The sequence below is a fragment of the Ammospiza nelsoni genome, chromosome 4 (genome assembly GCF_027579445.1).
Source record: "Ammospiza nelsoni isolate bAmmNel1 chromosome 4, bAmmNel1.pri, whole genome shotgun sequence".
NCBI classification, from domain to species: Eukaryota; Metazoa; Chordata; class Aves; order Passeriformes; family Passerellidae; genus Ammospiza; species Ammospiza nelsoni.
This window is the reverse complement of record NC_080636.1, coordinates 58,273,871-58,293,556: the sequence shown is the minus strand read 5'-3', so window position 1 is coordinate 58,293,556 and position 19,686 is coordinate 58,273,871. Positions and strand designations below refer to the sequence as shown.

Here is a 19,686-nt window from a genome sequence, read left to right as displayed (position 1 = left end):
ATTTGTGTGGGGTGTAAAAATACATAAAAGTAAACTTTTCTTTCTGCACTGATTTGTTGCTTTAGAGTCAGCAATTTTATTTTGTTGCATCAGTAATTCTCCAAACTCTGTCTTTTCAACAAAACAGCCTATATTAAGGTGCTAAATGATCTCTACTAGGAGAATTTCTTATATTCTTCTCCACTTGTTTGCATGGTTATTGTCACAATCCACTAATAAGTAGCTCACCATGCTACTTCCTCAGGAGTCCCACTGCCTTTCCTTGTGAACAAAGGCAAATCCAAGTATTTTGCTCTAGTAAATTCTAAACCTGTTTCTCAGGTAATTTGTACCAAAGTATATTAAGAAATCAATATATATACTGAAATAGAGCTTTGAATGAACAAAAGCATGCAAAAGCAAACTCATTTCAGGCAGAAAGGACAGAACCTACCACTTTTGCTACTGCCCCCTCCAGAGAACCCCTTCATGTCCCTAGGACATGGACCTCAGCATGCTTGAACCTAACATTAAAGCTAAACCCCCTTCAAGTTTTCCCACTGGTTTGATCTAGGGGGCAATTACTGCATCAAGCAGGGTCAGCAGCTTTCCCTCTTGACCCTTGTGATTTTACCCCTCCATCGACCAAGCAGAGGTGGTCCAGTTGATGTATAATTCAAATTTGGACAATCCTTAATGACATACCAACATGTGAAAACAAATTTGCTGTTTTTTTTTCATTTTAGCCTGAAGGACTTGCAGACAAATTTAAGCATCTCTTCATTGGAGGGGTGGAGAAGGACCCCAAAGTAAAGAATAAAGAAGAATTAATCTGCATGCATTTTGCTTTCTTTTCCAGGTACCTCCAGCATCTACCGTTCTTGATGTGAAACACAAATTCCACAAAGCATGTAAGTACTATGGTTACCAGGCTGGAGACATGGTTAGAGGCATTTTGCTTAGAGAAATTGTCAAATTTATTTTTCAGGAATCTCACACAAAAGCTGAGAGTGGCCTGACAGCTCCAGAGCTCAATAAGGACTGTTTTTGAACTAAGGTTCTATTGTAGCTGTTGCAGATGGGAGAGACTGGAAGGAGAGAACTGCATAATTTATCACTGCCAACGCATGAGGGGCAGTAGTTTTTATCTTGTTTTTAACATTACATAGTGTCATTTCAAGGCCAGTACTGCATTTCTTCTCCCAGTGTTATATTAGATAAACTTGAGTAACAATAGACTGCTTCATGGTGGTCATAAACTGACCATGTGGACCAGAAAGCTGCTGTAGTGGGGAACATGAGCTCAGAGTGATTAAATAACATCTGGATTTAGGTTAGATATACAGAAGAAATTCTTTCTGGTGAGGGAGGCAAAGCTCTGGCACAGGCTGCCCAGAGAAGCTGTGGAGGTCTTGTCCCTGGAAGGGTTGATATCCAGGTTGAATGGGGCACTGAGCAACCTGGTCCAGTGGGTGGCATCTTAGATACTGAGCTTTCCTTATTTCTACAAAAAAAGGGGTGTGCTCAACTAAAGGCTAGATGCCTTTTACAGGAAAAAAATAAAAAAGGGTTGTCAGCCACTAATATGCTTGAGTTCAGAGTAGGGTAAGTAGAAAAAGCATTATGCTTCTCCTGTGTCCTTATAACTTTATAAAAACACTAAAGCTTAAGGCATCTGTGGTTGCACATGGGTTCAGCTGATGAAGTGAAAGGCTGTTAACCTGACTGCTCCAAAGTTACTTATTTTCCCTCCCTGTAAGGGCCTGTAAAATACAAAATGGCAAAAGTTCAAAAGCCACACCGCTGAATATGAAAAGATCGAGTGCAGAAGTTTTAATATTTCAATAAGAGTATGTCCTCCCATTAGTTTGTCAAATGCAGTGCACTTCTGCCTAGAATCTCTTAAATCAATTGAAACTGGGTTTATATTGATGCAGTTTAAATCAGTGGGAGAACACTGGCACAGAGGTTTATGCCAATATAACTGTAATGAGGTTTTTAATGGATTTGTGCTAAAATGATGTGAGATTGTGCATAAGCCATTTTAATGGCACCTGTTTTGATATTAAGAGGCATCTTACTCCTCTAGTGCCCCCATTGATGTAAGTGCAGCTGAGTATAAAGTAAGACAATAAGCATAGAAGAAAGCACAGCATACATCATGAACCAAACCTCTGTCTGTGCAGTGTGTTACAGCACATGGAAGGGCTGGCAAGTGCCTTCAATGCTTTTTAAATTCTCATTTTTTACGTCAGTTCATCCCATTCCCAGGAGTACACTGTATCAGTGTCCTGTGTCCCTTCTCAGTTCAGCTCATTGCTTTGATCTTTCTTTACCAGTTCAGCCTGGATGTTGTTGTCTCATGAGGTTCCACCCCCCCCCCCCCCCCCGCCCCCGCCTCCTTTCCCAGTTGCAAAGATCAAACCTTCACTTTTTTCTCTTTGTGTGGTTAGTGGGATGACAGCTAATAGAATGCAGTTCTCTTAGGCAAGGGCTGAGAAGGGGCTGAAGCTGATCTGTGGCTGCCTTTGGTTAGCATGTTATTTTGTACTGGCTCATGCATTCATTTCTGTCACTTTGTGTGTGCCAGACTCACATGTTCCCCTATAATCTCTCATTAAAACACTCTCCTATGCACACCCCCTTGCAGTCTCCCTGGCCTTATACATTCTCCTTTGATCACCCATGCAATTAAGCTTTCTCCTCAGCTGGTATCTTGTCAGCCCTTCAGTGAGAGGAACCCCTGTGCAGCAATTTCACAAGAATCATCTCTGTCACTGATCAGGTTTTGCTGCCTGATTCAAGAAAGGAGGAAAGAGACTGAATTATGAATTGCAGCACAAGCTGTTAGTCATTAAAATAAAAGAAATGGGATGCAAGTGACACTTGCCATCTTACTGATAAGCAGTTTCTAAGTTAGTCAAATATTAGTTTGGATGTGTGTTTACACAAAAGGCAGAATATGGATTTAGAAGTCCAGGAATAAATACTGAAATACTCCTCAGCCCTCATTTCAGCAAAACTGTCTCTTCTGAAAGAGCCCCATAAAGGCCTAACCTTGTGCTTTTTGTGGTGTTGAGTTCAGGGGCACAATCCGAGTTTTATTGCTGGAGATTCAGGGATCTCAGTGGAGAATAACCATTTAAGAAAAAGTTCTATTTTCATGGGAATTCAAAGGCTCTGTCCAGATTGAAGCTGTTTTTAATCATCCCCCAGCTGCTGTAGCCACTGCCCATGGGAGGGATGGGCAGCAGCCACTGGGGTCAGCCCGGCACAGCAGATTCCCTGCTGCAGCCCCCTGCAGCCATCAGCTCCACAGGATGGAGCTTTCTGCAACAGATGTTAGAGCCAGGCTGTCATGCTTAATAGCAAACATCACACCTGCCCACCATGGATCTGTCTAATCCTTTTTAAACCTACTTACAGTTTTTGACCTCATCAAAATCCTCTGGGGAGGAGTTCCACAGTATAAGCCTGTTGTGGAGAAATGTCTACACTTTTACAGCTTGATGTTTTCTGGCTGAAATTGAGTGGCAGCTGTGTCAGGGTATCACTGGCCACGGTGCTGAGCTGTCTGAGGCATGGTGCCATGCACTAGGAGACTTTACTAGAATTTTCCTCATTCCTTTGGCTAGCTGGCAGAGATGGAACCAAGCCAAAAACTGAGTGTATAAGAAAAAAGTCTCTTGACCCATTTTCTCAGTTGCTTATAATGAGTTAGCTACCTGGCATTTTCTTTATCTATACAGATTATGTTTTTGATGGAGGAAGAAATATTTTGTAGGCTAAACTTCCTGAGCTCTTGTCCTTGGCAATAACTTTTCACCTTTAATTTATTTTTATCTTTTCAAAATGTATTGGACTGCTGGGGGAGGAAATCTTACAGATAGAAAATGAAAAACTGTAATAATAATGCTAATTCAAGTATCACATAACTAAAATAAAATACTCCTAGAACACTATAATATAGTGGTGTCAGTGATCATTAAATATTTTCAAGGTTACTGCATGAAAGTTGCTGAAAAAGGTCTTGAAAGAAGAGGAAGGACTGAAAGGAAATGGGGAAATAAGATCTCAGCAGTGCTGTAACACACTGATAGAGGCAAGCTCCTGCTCAAGGGGGACAGCACAGCTGCAGATACATTTTGAAGCCAGAAGGGTGAGCATGGGAAGGCCAGAAATGGCCCTCTAGGCAGGAGGAGCAGGCAGGGAAAGGAGGAAGCCTGGTGATGGGTGGAAGAAAAAAGGGAAGTCCAAGAGAAAACATCATGTCAAGGGCATCCTGGTCCTCAGAGGGAAATATAGTGCTCAGGGAATAAGGAACATCTATGCTAACAGAAGTTATATAGGGCATTTAAAATAAGCAATATCAATGAAAGCAAATCATAAAGACAGGAATTGTCAGTAGATGGCACTCAAGAATAAACAGCATAATTTCTGAACAATATGAAACTTTAGAACCCTGCTATACCATCTTATAACTGCTCCTTACAGGTATTTCTGTAGTGATCCTGGGAGCCATGTTCCCTGGAATGCTGCTGGTATATTCTCTGTTGCTTTTCTCTAGAGAGAGGACAAGGAAAAAGTGTAAATCATTCTTCATGAGGGGACCAATCTCTCTTCCAGCCTCCTCCTTACAGTAGGGCAGTGTGTTAGGAGTCATCTGCCAGGTTTTGCCTACTGCTCTCATCCTGCATGTTTCCCAGAAGCCACAGGAGAACTGGCAGCCCTGCAGATCCCATCACCCATCAGTAGTGTTCAGGCAGTGCTCAGCAGGGGGAGCAGCATTTTAAAATCAACAGGTCCCTGTTCACCTAGAACCCTGAAACACATCTTCACAACACAGAACAGGGGAAGTCGAGCTGACAGGGTGAAGAGCAAGGAGGAGAATCCCTCATTACTTAAAAATCACAAGGCAGGCTTTGTGAGCAGAGGTCAAGGCACAAGAAGTAGTAAAAACAATTCTTTAGTGGAGGAAGTCCTCTTTCTTTCCTCCTTTCTAAAAAGGCTGCTAAGGGTTTTCATGCCCTGAATGTGCAACTTTCCTGGTTTTCATGACACCTGAGCAGTCAGGTGCACCTAGCAGCAGGATTTCAATAGCAAGGGCACCAGAAATAACTGGATTTTGCCAGGCCTGAGCTGACACACAAGAGAGAGATGCAGAGCTGTTGCTGGAAAGGATGGCTGTACTGCATCCCGTAATTCCCTTCTGGAGGCTGGCTGTGATGTTAAACTGCCAGGCTCAGAGAGGTGAGGGAGGATGCTGTGGGGATTAGTCATTAAGAGCAGTACCAGGGAGAGCAGTGACTGCTAAGCCAGTCCTTGCCTAGCGGCTCTGTGTAATCAGGACTGTCTGATAACACAGTCTTGCTGAGAACCTGCACTTCCTCTGATTCCTCCACGCTGTCTATTACAGCTGGATTCTCAGGTTGCAGAAAGTTAATGAAATCTGTCAATTTTGATGCCTGGAGAGACTCATGTGCCCGATGAATACATCTGCTGGGGACTCAGAGAAGCTGAATGATGCTATTTATGGCTCAGCAAAGTTGACTTCATAGTCTTGGCCTGTCAATCAGCCATGTGTTTCACAAACCAAAGAGACCCAAATAAGTTATCTAGGGCACAGAGCCTTCCACGGGGATCTTTCTTCTGTCCTATATTAGGAGATCAGGCTTTGAGAAAGTCAAAATGTTTGAAAGAGGGCAATGATCTGATCCCACCATGAGTCGCCTTGAGCTGGACGCACTCCCTGGACAGAAAGGCAGCTACAAAGTCTATAGCTTTTATCAGATCTCAAACTCCTTCCTCCCTGATTGTGTCCTAAGTAGCTCACACTAGCCCAGAATCCATATATGAAGTTTTCCAGAGGACAGACAATGTCCTGCTGTGCAGTGTCTGATTGCAGAGTTCAGAGGCCCAGCATTACATCCCCAGTACGCATTCTCAGAGCACATTGGGTTGGCAGTCACATCCAGGTATTGTTCTCCATAAATTCTCCCCTCTCTGCATTCATAACAGCTCAACTGGAAACCACACAATGAAGGCAAATGGCTGGGGATGGGCAGTTATTACAAATGGGCCCTAAGAAGGACAGTGATTTCATCAGTGTAAATTGCTCATTCATCTGGGTTGACTTTGTAAATGGAAATTACTAGATTAGGAGGAAACACGGTATTTATTTCATCCTATATTTATAATTTATTTTTCTTTTGTCTTAGTCACACAGCAAAGATCAATAGGATGGCAGCTCCTTATGAATTTCAGTATCCCTCAAATGACACAATTCTGAGATCTTTTTACTTCTCTATACCTGTCAATACAACCCAGTTTATTAGAAACTCCTTGAATTTCTTGTTTCTGCTACTGTTAGGCTTATATCTTCTGGAATTCTTTACTTTTTGCTTCCCAGCTCTAAGCACAAAGTAAGCAACAGCTCCTGCCACAAAACTCAAACTGGTTGCTACCCTCTTCCTTCCCAGCTCACAATCAGAGATCTCAGCCATGAGTAAATTGCTTCCTGCCTGTGCAGCATTATCAGAGTTCTTGCCTCAGGATGGGGTTTTAGTCACAAAACCAGCCTGTCCAGCAGTTTAATTTCTATCCTGTGCAGGGAGAAGCATCAGGAGGACGACCTCCTCTCAGCTTATTTGTGACATATCTGTGCAAATCTCTCCATACAAAATACAGGAGTCTGTCTGCTGATACAGATTCATGTGACCTGAATTGAAGGCTTGGCTGTCAAAATAATTGAATTGAATGGGAATTTTTTTCACTCCTTTGCAACAGCCAGTCAGGAAATGAGAATGGCATCATTGACCTAACACTGTTAAAAGAAAGGAGAAGCCAAACTGAGTTAACCTCATGATTTTAATCTTCAGAGTGAATGAAGGTTTACCTTATACTCAGGCACCACACACCCAACACCCCATTCTGTGTTGGAATTTCAGAGAAAATGATTCTGGAATTGTTCCAAAAGGGACAGACAATGCATGGAGCCCATGGCATATGCCCTCCAGAAGGTTCTGTGCATTTCACAGACACTATTGTGCATCCTGAGCTGTGGTCATAAGCCTCCCATTCAAGCCCAACTCATGTCTCTGGTCACTGCCAAGGCCCAGATTTTGCATTTGGACATTTCTAGCTGGGTGCTGAGATAACAACAGTGAGAGTGAGCACCAGACCAGGCATCTGCAAGCTCATTTCTCTGCTGAGCACTTGAACCTCACTATAAGTTGTGGAGGAAGAGACAGTGCAGCAGTCTGAAAAGCATCTGACCAGGTACCCATGAGGTTTTGCTTTCTGAAATACATACACAGTTGCAAAAATATTTTATTATTTAATTTGGAAACTATGCTGGAGGTTTGGCTCACCAAGCTGATTTAGAAGCAGGGCACAGGGAACTTTAAGCAACACTTTCAGAGACAGATGTTTAAAGCATTCTGGTCCTCAAAAGAGAATCATAAAAGCCAGAAAGTCCCCTGGGTCTTTTGAAGTCTCCTGATTAGCATTGAAATAAATGTGATGTTTAAGACTTAGGTCTTTAAGACTTGACCAATAGGAGTCATGCTATTGACAGGGGTGAGTTGTGTGCTAGACACTTTCTTCCTTTTAAGCTTCATTTTCTCATCTATAAAATAAGAATAATTAACCTGCCTTTCTTCCACCTTGGGATCTTTTGTCTCTTTTGGCTGTGATCCCATAAGAAACACTTGGGACAAAGAAAGACTTAAATATATGTTTAATGACCTATTGAACCAGAGGGAGTAAGGTGTCTAAAACACAAAAGCCAGGATTCATTAAAGCTTTATAGAAATTAGATGACCTTCAGAAAACCAGCAATAATCAGCAATGGAAAAAGTGGAGATCAAATCAAGAAGTTTAATGAAAATTCACATTATTTCTCTTTTTTTTTTTTTTTTTTTTGACAGCTGCTGCATCTGATGTTATTGCATTTCATTAGCAGGATTACAGATATAATTTCAGATGAGTAACATAATAAAAGAAAAGGCAGAAAATCTATTGAGATGTAGCTTGAAGCAGAACTGTCCCCCCTGCTCTCTGGGATATTGTTCCCAGCTGAGATTTACAGGGCTCCAACAATGCATCACAAATGACATCCTATGTAAACAATTGGAGAACAAATGTGAGATGCTATTTAAATGCCTCATTAAGGGAAGGAAATTTCATAGCTACATTCTTTGCTTTTCTTGATTTTACAGTAGATTTAATTGACAGATCTAGATGAAAAACATCCAAATTTGTTTACCAGAATTGCCTGTTATTATTTACAATGTGTCTTATATTAGTGCCTATGGTGCAACTGAAAAATTACAGTAGGAGGCCCTATGGAAGTAATCCAGACCCCAGGAATATCCAGTCTTGAGGAATTAAAGCCTACCCAACTGTTAACAGAAGATGCCAAAGTAGTTTTGGGTTTAAAACTGCTCCTACACCAATTTAAACTCAGATATTAATGTTTTTTGTCTGAAGAACAAACTCGTTTCCAGTGTTAACCTGGTGTTCACCAGCAGACTCGTGGGCTTTATGTTCGTTCAAGGAACTCAGGATGCTAAAAGTTCCAGTGGGCCTTCATCAGTGTGAAAAGAATCTCATGTCCATTAATAAGAGAGATGTCTGTTGGTTAAGGCAGGGTCAGGGTGTGGATGTGCTCTGCATCTACATCAGGTTTTTCACAGGAGTCCCTGCACTTTTGAACACCTAAGCTGGCACGTAGCTTTACAAAGAGCTGCTTGGAATGGATGTTCATGAAATGTCCCAGGAATTCCTGTGAAAGGCAGGCACTGGATAACAGGGGTGGAAGTGAATCTCCTCACCAGAGTGAGAGGAACCTACCTCCCTGAAAAACCTGTGAGAACAAGAGAAATAAATGACAAGTCCTGTGGCGTCATCTCTGCTAGGCAGGCTAGAGAAGAGGCAGCAGCTTCAGCTTCTAAGTTCAGACTTTCCCCCAGGTCTTCTCTTCCTCATGGATTCCCTGGATGTGCTTTTGCAGCCCTTCCCTTCTGTGGGGCCAAGAGCTGTGCTGTAGCAAGCAGCTGCAATTCCAGGGGTAGGGTCAGGTGAGCACAAGAGCAAGGGGGGCTGTTCAGAACCTCATGTGGAAGATCTCACCCTGTGATAGTGGCTTGTTTTGTGTTTGTTTAGCACTCTCTCATATTGGTAGCCCATTTCTGTCTTTATTTTCTTATTTGTGCATGGTGGGAAAGCAACCCTAAGAACAACCAAAATAAGAAAGCTTTCAAACAAAATTTGGTATTTGCAACTGTTTCAAGTTAATGAAAGCAATGCATCAAAGACAAGAAGGTGAACAAATGATTCACAGGAAAAATAATGTAGCAGAGTTTTGCCTCTTTCTAAATTGTCCCCAATCGCAATGATATTGAATATATTTGCTGTTGAAAATTGCTCACTGCTGAAACAAATGATGTGTGAGTTGTACTGGAACAATGTATGTTGCTCTGGTTTAAATACATACTAATGGAAAGCAATTTTTTTTTTTATGTTCTGCCATTAGACTTCAAGTTCAGAGTGCACAAACAGCCTGGATGAGCTCTGTCTGTCCCATTTACAGAGGGGAGGCAGCAGAGGTGCTCAGAGGCCATGAAGTGTTTGCCATACATATTGGGATGAGACATCATCCCTCAGATATGAGAATGAAAACTCACCAAGCAGTGTCACCACAATCAAATCCCTTATGGGCTGTGTCTGTAAAGCTGTGGAAAAGTACTTTGCTGATCAACTTTTAGGCTGGGAAAGGCCTCTGAGGTCATTGCATCCAACCTTTGACTGATCACCACCTCGTCAGCTAGACCACAGCACTGAGTGCCATGTTCTGTTGTTTCTTGAGCACCTCCAGGGATGGTGACTCCTCCACCTTCCTGGGCAGTCCATTGCAATGTTTAGAACACTTTCCATGAAGGAATTCCTCCTGATGTCCAGCCTGAACCTCCCCAGGCTCAGCTTGAGGATATGTCCTCTCATCCTGGCACTGGCTGCCTTGGGGAAGAGCCTGACCCCCACCTTCCTACCACCTCTTTCAGGGAGTTATAGAGAGTGATAAGATCCCCTCAAGCTTCACAGCAGTGCTTCTGAGGCACAAAAGCCTTTCCACAGCCTAAATAAAATGGTGGGATGGGGAAATTAAACCAGCCCTAATGAGCTTCTCCCAGGAAGGACAGTAGAACATGACAGCCTCTGGCTCCCATGCTAGTGTCTGATCTGCTGCCAGAGCAGGGCAGATCTCTGCTGCCTTTTTCTCATTGCTCCTGGAGAAATTACAGTTTAGCCCTGTTCTTAGAGGGGATTAATTTTCAGTGTGGTGAATTTACCAATGAATTTATGAGAAGTTAATTTGTTCTCAGGACGAAATCGTGTCAATTCAAATGTGCTCAGTTAATTGTTGATGGCATTGGTGTGGCCATTAGATACAAAACCCACATTGCTTTGGGGGTCAGTGAGGGAAAGCATCCTGATTAGCTTAGTGGCTGGAGAGAGCAATATCCCCTGGACAGTCAATATTGACAGAAAATTATACTTAATTACCATACTTTATTAGCTAATTGACTGTAGAATGCTTTTAAAGAAACAGCTAGAGCCTGGGGTAGGATTCTTCCCAGTACATCAGCAGGGAAGGCACAAATGAGATTTTGAGCCATCTTTCCTGTATCAGCTGTGATTGCTGGACCACTGTGTACTTTCTGATGCTGGAACATAAAACCAGCAGGGGCACAGTCCTGCTGTAGCCTTTGTTGGCACTGAAATGCATTCAGGCAGCATGCAAACAGCACTGGGTTGAAACACTGACCTCACCAGTTCCCTGCTCTCTGTCCCTCTTGCAGCTCTGTGGAGAGCTGCTACCTACATGCACTCAGCAGCAGTGCTGATTGCAGCAGCAGCCACACCAGAGCTTCGTGCAGGGAGCAGTGATAACAGTGTTATCAGTGCCCTGAAGCACAGCATATCTACAACACTGCAAGGCACAGCACTGTTTGTTCCCCCAGAACCTGGCATGGGATGAGCAGGAACAAAGGTTTTAAAAGGAACATTTTAAGACACGCCTTAATAGCTGACTGCCTGTGTTTCCTGAGGCCACAAGGGTGGACAGATACCTGTGTTTAAATGCTCTGCTTTGCTGCCAGTGAAAACCTTGTCTGGGCTGGCAGCTCCACACCAGCAGAGATAGTTCAGCATTTATGGGTTGAGATAGATGGCGAGTGATTCCATAAACCACCAAATATTAAGCTGTGTTTTTTAGAAATCCCATGCCAAATTCTGGGCAAGAAGATAGAGAAGAATCTTTTTCAGCCCTGAAACACATACTTAGTTGGGCAAATGTGTGTTTCTTAATGTGCAGTTTCTCAGGTTGGTGTGAAGGCTTCATTGATAGAGCTTATATTTAGGAAAAGAATCCTGCTCAGATACTCACAGTCCCTGATACCTGAACAATTATCTTTGTTACCCTTTCCAGACTTTAGAGATGGGAGACTCAAAGGCAAACACAACTACCAGAATACAGATCCTCACTTGGCATACATTACTCATCTCTCTTTTAATTGGGGCTGGCATTTCAGAGCCAGAACATGACTGACTGTGACAATGAAGCAAACCCAGCTCTGTCACAGTGCGCAGGTGACAGACACAGCCCTCCCTGGCCCAAGGACTGCCCAAACCCACTGGGCAGAGCCCAGCTGCTCTGGCCACCCCCTGCCACCCTGCAGTGTGTGAGTGTGTCACAGTGAGGGCAGCCCTGCAGTGCCACTGCCTCGTGCTGTCCCTGCTCAGCTCCTCCTCACCTCCCTGCTCTGATGAAGGGCAGGCCCCCACAGGAAAGTTCCTTCCAGCTCCAGGCTTGTCAGAGCACCTATTTTCTTGTTTCTTTGTATTCTGGTCTGTGGCTGTTATTAATGGAATAGAAGGTGAGCCTCATTCCCTTTCCCTTCCTTTGCCCACGCACATTAATTTAAATGCAAATTCACTCAGAAAGATCAAAATTAATTATGCTTTCTGCAGCAGGCTACATGGAAAATGGAAATGCACAGTGCTGGCTTTTCCCTTTTCTCCTTGATTTTTTGGAAGTGCAAAGAAAAAACAATGCAGAAAAATATTAACATATGCATCTAAATGTTGCATGCTTGGTTGTTTTTTTTCCCTGATGTTTTTTGCTCATCTGAAATTCCACAGTTGCTTTCATTTACAAACTGTTTCAGAAGGAATATTGAAAGGTTAATCTCAGTGACATAAACTGGCATCCAAATGACAAATAATATTTTGTTTACCACTAATAAGAATCAATCTCCATTAAGGAAAACTATGCTGACTCTTAAGAAATGTGTCCATTATTGCCTGATCAGAATATAGCTGAAGTACGAGACTTTAATTTTTTTCAGTGGAGGAAAAAAAAAAAGGCATGGGGGGGTTTTAGGTTCCTCAACAAGCTCAGGCATTTATAGAAATTTTTAAAATGAAAATGCATTTAAGTAAATTTGTGACTCAAGGTGCAGTGCAGAGTCCCACAGGCTGGAGCTTCACATCTGGGCACAGTCACAGCAGCTGAACTGCTCCCAGGAACCAACATATGGACAAGGCTACCATTTTGGGAAAGAAAGGCAAAATTCTGACCTTTTTTTTAAGGGGAATGGGTGCAGGAGTTATGTGCATTGTGCTATAGAGACATTGGGTATGTTCTGAGAAACCTTCTGGACCAGTCTCTGTGAGGCTTCAGTGGAGCTGCCAGGGTGACTGGTACATGGCTTTATGAAGGAAAAATAGGTGGTCACAGATTTTAAACACTGAAGGCCAATGGGAACAATGAAATGAACAGGTAAAGCAGAAGCATTTAGGCAGATATTCACTGGGCTGGGCTTCACTTGCTCAGTAGTCTGTGGGAAGGGCATGCTGTCCTGCTCTGGGCCAGAGCCTGTCCTTAGCACTTGGCCAGTGTGTCTGGAGACACCAGCTCAGCCAGATCACTGCCTGCTCTCCCCCAGCCAGCACTGTGCTTGTAGCTTGATGAATTCAAGCACTGCAAAAACCAGAGGAAAGAAATGGATGCTTATGATCAAATAGCTAATTTTTCAAATTCCACATGCCATTAAGAAAGTGCTTTTTTGTGTCCCCATAGCAACTAGAGTTCAAGGTGCCTTTGTAAAACACATGGCCAAAGATCTTCCCTGGAAAGCTTACAAGTGAAACAAATCAGAGAGAATATTCAGAGAAAAACGCTGACAAAGAAAAGGGATTTATCCCCAGCTCTGGAGCCATTAAAACCAACATCCATTTCAGTACTCTGCTGAGATTTTACTGAACACTGGATCTACTCTTTCCACTAACTTCCCACAAAAACATGGATCTAGCTCAAAATCTGCTCCTGCTCTTCAAATATGCTGATACACCCTCTCAAAGGTCCTTCTACCAGGAAAACACAGCCTAGCTGAATGATCCTCGATGCAGAAAGTGCCCTCCCAAGGTCAGCCTGTGCCCTAAAGACTTAGCAAGAGGTGGGAGCAGCACACAATTGGCAGCCTGGCCCTTGTGAGCCCTGCTGTGCTCAGTCTGGTGTCAGCTGAGGGGTACCTGGAGGGGCCTGGCCAGAGCTGGGCTCTGCACTAGCCCTGGAAAATAGACCCAGGTGACTGGGCTGGCACTTAGTGTGTCACAGCATCTCTTGGCCTGCAGCCAAGGAGGGCCTTCTGAGAGGGACCATGAGAAGAGATGCTGTGGCCCTGCTTGCCCCAGGGTGCTGCTGAGAGCTGCAATCCTTCAAGAGGGCTGGTGGTGCAGATTGCAGCTCTCAGCAGCTGCCATTTATTACAGGGCAGGCAAGCACAGTAAGTAATCACTTCAGATACTTTCTCTCTTGATCTTGTGGCCCAGCTTAGTTTTGCTGGGGTTTCCTTGGTGTGCTTTTCTTTCTGCCATCATGCCCAGGAATCACTCGAGTGCAATGTTAGCACAATAAATCACACAGCCCTTTTTTCCAAATAAAAGCAGAAAGCAATAGCTTCCAGTCATTTCAGCATCCTGCTTTTCCTGCTGGCAGCTCAGTGAAGCAGAAGTAGGCAAACTTCAGCCCTGCAAAGGCTGTGGTTGCTGGCATGGTGATGTCTCTATCCTTGTTTTCTCAAAGTGATCCCGGGAACACTCGGACAGGGCAGCTGCAACCAAGGGAGACAACAGCATGGCCACTGTCTGATCACAGACAAGGGACAGCTGTATTTGTTCACTGTTTATTGTCAAGGAAAGACCTCAGAAAGTTTTAAGATAATCTGCCTGTCTCTATAAATCATGCACAAAGCTAGCACACCCACACACACACAAATGTGAATTTTTCCTAGCAAACTCTTCTTGTTGCTACATGGGTACCAAAACTGCCATCTGGTCTAGGTGGTGTAATGCACTGCAGCCGTGCACAGTTCACAGGAGCAGGTGCTGTTACACTTCTCAGCTCATCTGCAACATTTTTGTCATCAGATAAGGGAGGTTGGTGCCGCCGTGGTTCCTTGGAATTTCCACTGTTTCTGCAAATTTAAGCAACATGCTGCTGATGATTGATTATAGTAATTTTGTTGTTCACATCACCCTATTCATATCACAGCAGGTATTGTTTGTAATTATTAAGGCTATTTGTTATTAGAGATGCATGGGTGGTGAAATACAATGAGAAGCAAACAATTTAACTGGTAATAAAATTAGCTGATGATGGAAAGTCAATCTGCTAATTATCTCCAAATTGTGTCTGTCAGTTGTGTTTTGCATTTCTCAGACTCCTCTCTCCCCAGCAGAATAGAATAGCTTTTGTAGGTCTGCATTCTAAGGAACACACTGAATTCCCCAGCAAGGGAGTTTTTCATCATGTTACCTTTGTTCTCATACAGGCTCACAAAATTTCATAAATACTTTGTGACAAATGGGCATTTGATTGTGCAATTTACTGCAGAGCAGACAGTGCACTAATTTTTTTTGTAGAAGATTCTTTACAAAACTTATTAAAAATTAGGTCAATTCCTTCAGTTTCACAACTATTGAAAAGTACCAAGTACTTTGATTTCTGAGCTGCTAAATTTTCAACACATTTTGTGACATTTTTAAGTGGTGGAGCACACATGAAGGTCAGCTTGAGTCATGTTCAGAGTACCTTTGGACGGTGTTAAAGCTGCATAGGGGCTTTTCTTACTGTTCTTGCTTCCTAGGATTGTCTGATTAGCTGTCTCATTTACTGGGATTCTAGTATACAGGCAGTGAATAAAACCCACCATGTGGGCAGCAGGACCAGTGGAATTTGGTTTTCTGTGCATTTTTGTGCAGTGGTATTTGCAGCTGGGCATGGCACTGAGGCTGTCATTTTCGCTGGTATTTGTATGGTTGTTTGACAGCACTACATCTCCTTTTTATAGCCAGTATTAATAGGTAATTCCATAGCTGGCTATGGGAAAATTAAAGGTGGCTGTCTGGTTTTATGTGTCCTGTCAGTTTGCTTGTATTTTAATTTCTCTTTTAAATTTGGACAGGTACAACAAATAACCCCCACAAAATTAAATATTTTTATTCAGATCCAATTTTTAAAAGAGGTTATTAAATTAAAACACAGTAAACATTGAGTTGCTTTCCAGGCAAATACCATCCTGTTTGGAAAAATTATGATGCCTTAAACATCATAGAGTTAAAATATTTTAAGTTTTTTTTTTTTAAATAAATGTATGGAGTTTTTAAAATGCAAAGTTGGAACAAATCCCTGATAGAGAAGATGGAATGCGGTCAAAGACTTAAGATCTGTCATAATTGCTTGCACTTGCAGACTAATGGAAGCCTGTACACATAGATATGACCTTGCCTGAATTATAACAGAATTGTAACACACAGGATGTGCGTTATGTTTATGTCTTTAATAACTCACAGAGCTGTAGAACAGTGTGGGTTAAAATGGACAATCAGAGATCATCTAGTCCAGCCCCCTTGGCATGGTCAGGAACATCCTCAGCTAAATCAAGTGGCTCAGTGAGGAAGAATGAAATTGATGTCACTTAAATGCAAGGAATTTGTGAATGACTTTTCAGCTGAGGAATGGGCAAAGGTTTCGGGTGCCAACATGCCTGCATTTGGGGGGTGACCATATTGGGGTCTGAGGCAAACAGCCTTCCAGAGAAGGATAAGCCAGCAGCGTATAAGTAATCAAAGAGAGATGGAAAACTAGGAAGACATTTCAACAGCTGTCCAATGATTCTGCAAAGAGAGGAACCAGAGCTGTTTTACATAAATGCTAGAAATGCAATAGATGTGGAGGAACCACAATATTGACTAAACATTAGAGGATGTAATATTGGCTAAACAGACCTGTAGTTTGAGCCACCATGGCCACTCTTACTCTCTGGACAGTCTGTAGCTGCTTTTCTAAGTCAAAGCCACTCTGGGATATAAGTGAGCTGAAATGTTATTTTTACAACTTTCTTCCAAGTGTGAAATACACATCCAAACCCATAAACCCTGCATGAGGGAGCTGAACAGCTCTGCTAACCACAAGGATTATACAGAGACTGTGACCTGCTGTGGCTGAGCTCTGATGCACCATCACACTGTCAGAAAGTAAATATTAATGTATGCCTGATCTTAGATGCAACAGGAGTTACAAGAGAAACTTCTGTCACCCATGGCCTTGGATTGCCATTAATCTCTGCAGGAGGCAGCAATGGAAAACGTTAATAACAAAAAAATGGGAACTATACAGTGCTAAACCCCCCCGCCAAAACAACCCTGCAAAAGAGAAACCCTTCAGCGTTAGACTGGGAGCAAGGGGAGCTCTGCCAGGTGTGGGAGTGCAGAGGGGCCTTCAAATGCTGCCCACAGCTGCAGCTGTACCTCTGCTGCCCTTAAGAGATGTGTGTGCTCACCCTGTGTGGGAGCAGGACTCTCCACAAGCACTCCTGAACTCCTGCTGGTGCCAGGTGAAGCTGCTCTGCCACACAGCCCTGGCTCTGGATAGCCAAGAGAGCCATCAACCCCTCATTCTGACAGGCAGTAGCAAGAATTAACACAAGTGGTAATTAGTCCCTCAGTTTGGCTTCTTTTCACTATGTAAAGAAAAGAGAGTTTCCCTGCTACAGGAATGAGAGGAATGTGTGTCTGCCGTAGGCAGGCTGGATTGGAATAGCTTCCCACATTGCCAAGCAGAAATCCAGAGCTGTTCTAGTGGGATTTTTGGAGGATCCATGTGGAAAATAGTCATAGGAGGAAGGCAAATAAGGGGTGACAGGTGGGGCGAGAGTCCCTTTATCTGACTGTTACCAAGTGGTGAGCAGGACACCCAGGAATGTGTGAGATTTCCTATCTGAAAGGAGCCTTATCAAGGCAGGAGAGCACACTCCTTGAGGGGTCACACTTCTCCCCAGAAAGCAATGCTGGTTTCTGCAGGACCCTGGACAGCTAACACTTGGGAACAGCCTTGCTAGAATCTGCTGAAAGTGGGAAGCTTTGGTGATCTCACTCAAACCAACACAGAAACGTGTTTGGGCTTTGTCCCCCACTCCATTCAGCATTTTCACTTGACATTAGCTAGTGGCCCCCTACCAAGAGTAAGAGCAGTGAAGGAACAGCTAATTCCAGATCGTTCCAGAAGAATACACACAGCTTTCCAGGCATGGCCAGGAAACCAGAGACAGGCTGATGTAACAACAAGGTCACTGCAGAGGAGCAGCAGCAAAGGCACACTTCCATCTGTCTAAATCTTTGAGTATGTTTGAGCATAATGGTGTACTGAGGCTAAAGATCTGGAAATGTGGGATGACGTGCTTAAATGCACAACCTCTGTTTGCCCTTGTGAAGATTATGAGCCATACCTAAAAGAGCATTGCCACAGGATCAGGTAAATTGACTTTTATTGAAACATACTGTAATATGAAGGGAGGAAGCTGGGGGGAAGATTCCAATTTAACACAAATACATTGCATTTCAGGCTCCCAAATAACTATTGATATCTGCTGTCCTGGAGCAAATCATATCTTCCCTGACAAGTCAGACAGCTGCTCCTTCTCTATCTTCCCTTTGTTATCTTTAATAGCCATGGATTGTTGTGGTACCTTGAAAAAAATGTTTGCAGCTTACTTGATGGATGTCTCACCTCCTGCTATTAGCCCTGGTTCATGGGTTCATCTAATGCCTGTTCTTGCCTACAAAAGTCAGACCAAGTGCTTTTGAAATGAGTGTGCTGAGTGTCACTGCACAGTGCACACCCTGTACAGCTCCTTCCCCTCCAGCTGGCAGCTGGCGCAGTGAACAAGCTCTCCTCATCACCCTGAAATAAGTTAGGGAGAAACAACCTCCAGAGCTCATCTCCAGATCCAGGTTCCTGCTCAGAACAGGGCCAACTTTAAAGTCCTATAAGACTGTTCAAGGTCATCCCTAGACAAGGCCTGAATATGTCCAGGAGATCCCACAGCTTCTTGGGGCAAATGTTTCCACGTTTGATCACAGTCACTGCGAACATTTTTTTCCATTCAGAGGTAGGGGAATATTTGCACCTTAGACACAGGATCACTAAGAGTTGTAAGATACATCTAAAAAAACCTGAGCAATTTCACATAGGCTTTGAATTGAAAAGACAAAGTAAATCTCCTTCAGGCAATCAACTGTCCTCAGGTGTGTCAAAGGAAATAAAGACAAACGTGTGGTAGAAATGACTGAGGTGGTGATACTGCAGCAGGTTCCTCACTTTTCTCTGACAATCTTTGCTTCCCCCAAAAGTCAGTCAACATCATGGACTAGGGAAGTTCTCACCACATGGCTTCAGCTGAGCCCAGAAATTTGCTAGGTCAGCCCTAGAAAACTTCAACAGCAAACCAAAGACTGTGTATGGGTTAGGCAGTTACTTGCCCTTGTGATGCAAAGGAGGAGTGTTTGTATTCAGCAGCACAGCTGCAGAAGCACAGCCTTCTGTGCAACTAAAGAGCTGGCCAAGTTAACAACTTGAACATCCATGATCCCCTCTGCAGTGTGTTGGTGGCAATTCCCTGCTCACTCCAACACCAAGGGAAACAAATGCATCTGGAGATCCATACCTGTTTGACCAACCTGACAGGTCTCTGCTCTAAATCACCAAAGGGAATCCAATAACAACAGCCAACTGCTAATGTGCATTTTGGAATGACCTTTAAACTAGAGCATTTAAAAATCTACTTCTAGGAAACATCCTCAAGTTGGGGGTATCAGGGGACTCATAAGTCACCCAGTATTGGCTATCCACGTGCTTCTACTTTCTGTGCCTCTATTTCCCTGATTAATTTCTAGTTGAGAGCTAATACAAGCTGCAAATCCCTAGTTAGGCTTTACATTCCTAAATGGGAAACACAAAGTCCTGGAGCAGACTTTAGCACAGGCATATTTTCTAGAAGGAGGGGCAAGGCTGATACATTTAGTACTGAGTTTTGGCAAATACAGTAATAAACAGTATCCTCTCTATATTTCCCAGTGTTGCACACACAAGCTGTGCTGATGGAGCATTCAGCATTGAGATTGGCCCTTCCAACACTGAAATGGGAGAAGGGATTAATGCTCTAAAGTGTGTGTTGTGTGCTCCTCCCAGCTCTCTTGTATAGATTAGACCAAAAGAAAGATGCTTTTTATTCCATCTCACTTCTGTAGATATCAGTTGAAAAAAACCCCACCCCAAACCTAAAAAAATATTAGCTTTTCTATCAC

The 19,686-nt window shown here is 43.2% G+C and overlaps 1 protein-coding gene across 3 annotated transcripts in view; it reads left to right on the top strand.

Annotated features, from left to right (window-relative positions):
- Positions 1-19,686, top strand: part of TECRL (trans-2,3-enoyl-CoA reductase like) — a 58,704-nt gene that overhangs the window by 12,650 nt on the left and 26,368 nt on the right. For all 3 annotated transcript variants that reach the window (XM_059471364.1, XM_059471363.1, XM_059471365.1), the window contains exon 2: positions 839-890. In XM_059471364.1, coding sequence (XP_059327347.1) covers positions 839-890 — 52 coding nt within the window. The remainder of the gene's footprint in view (positions 1-838; positions 891-19,686) is intronic.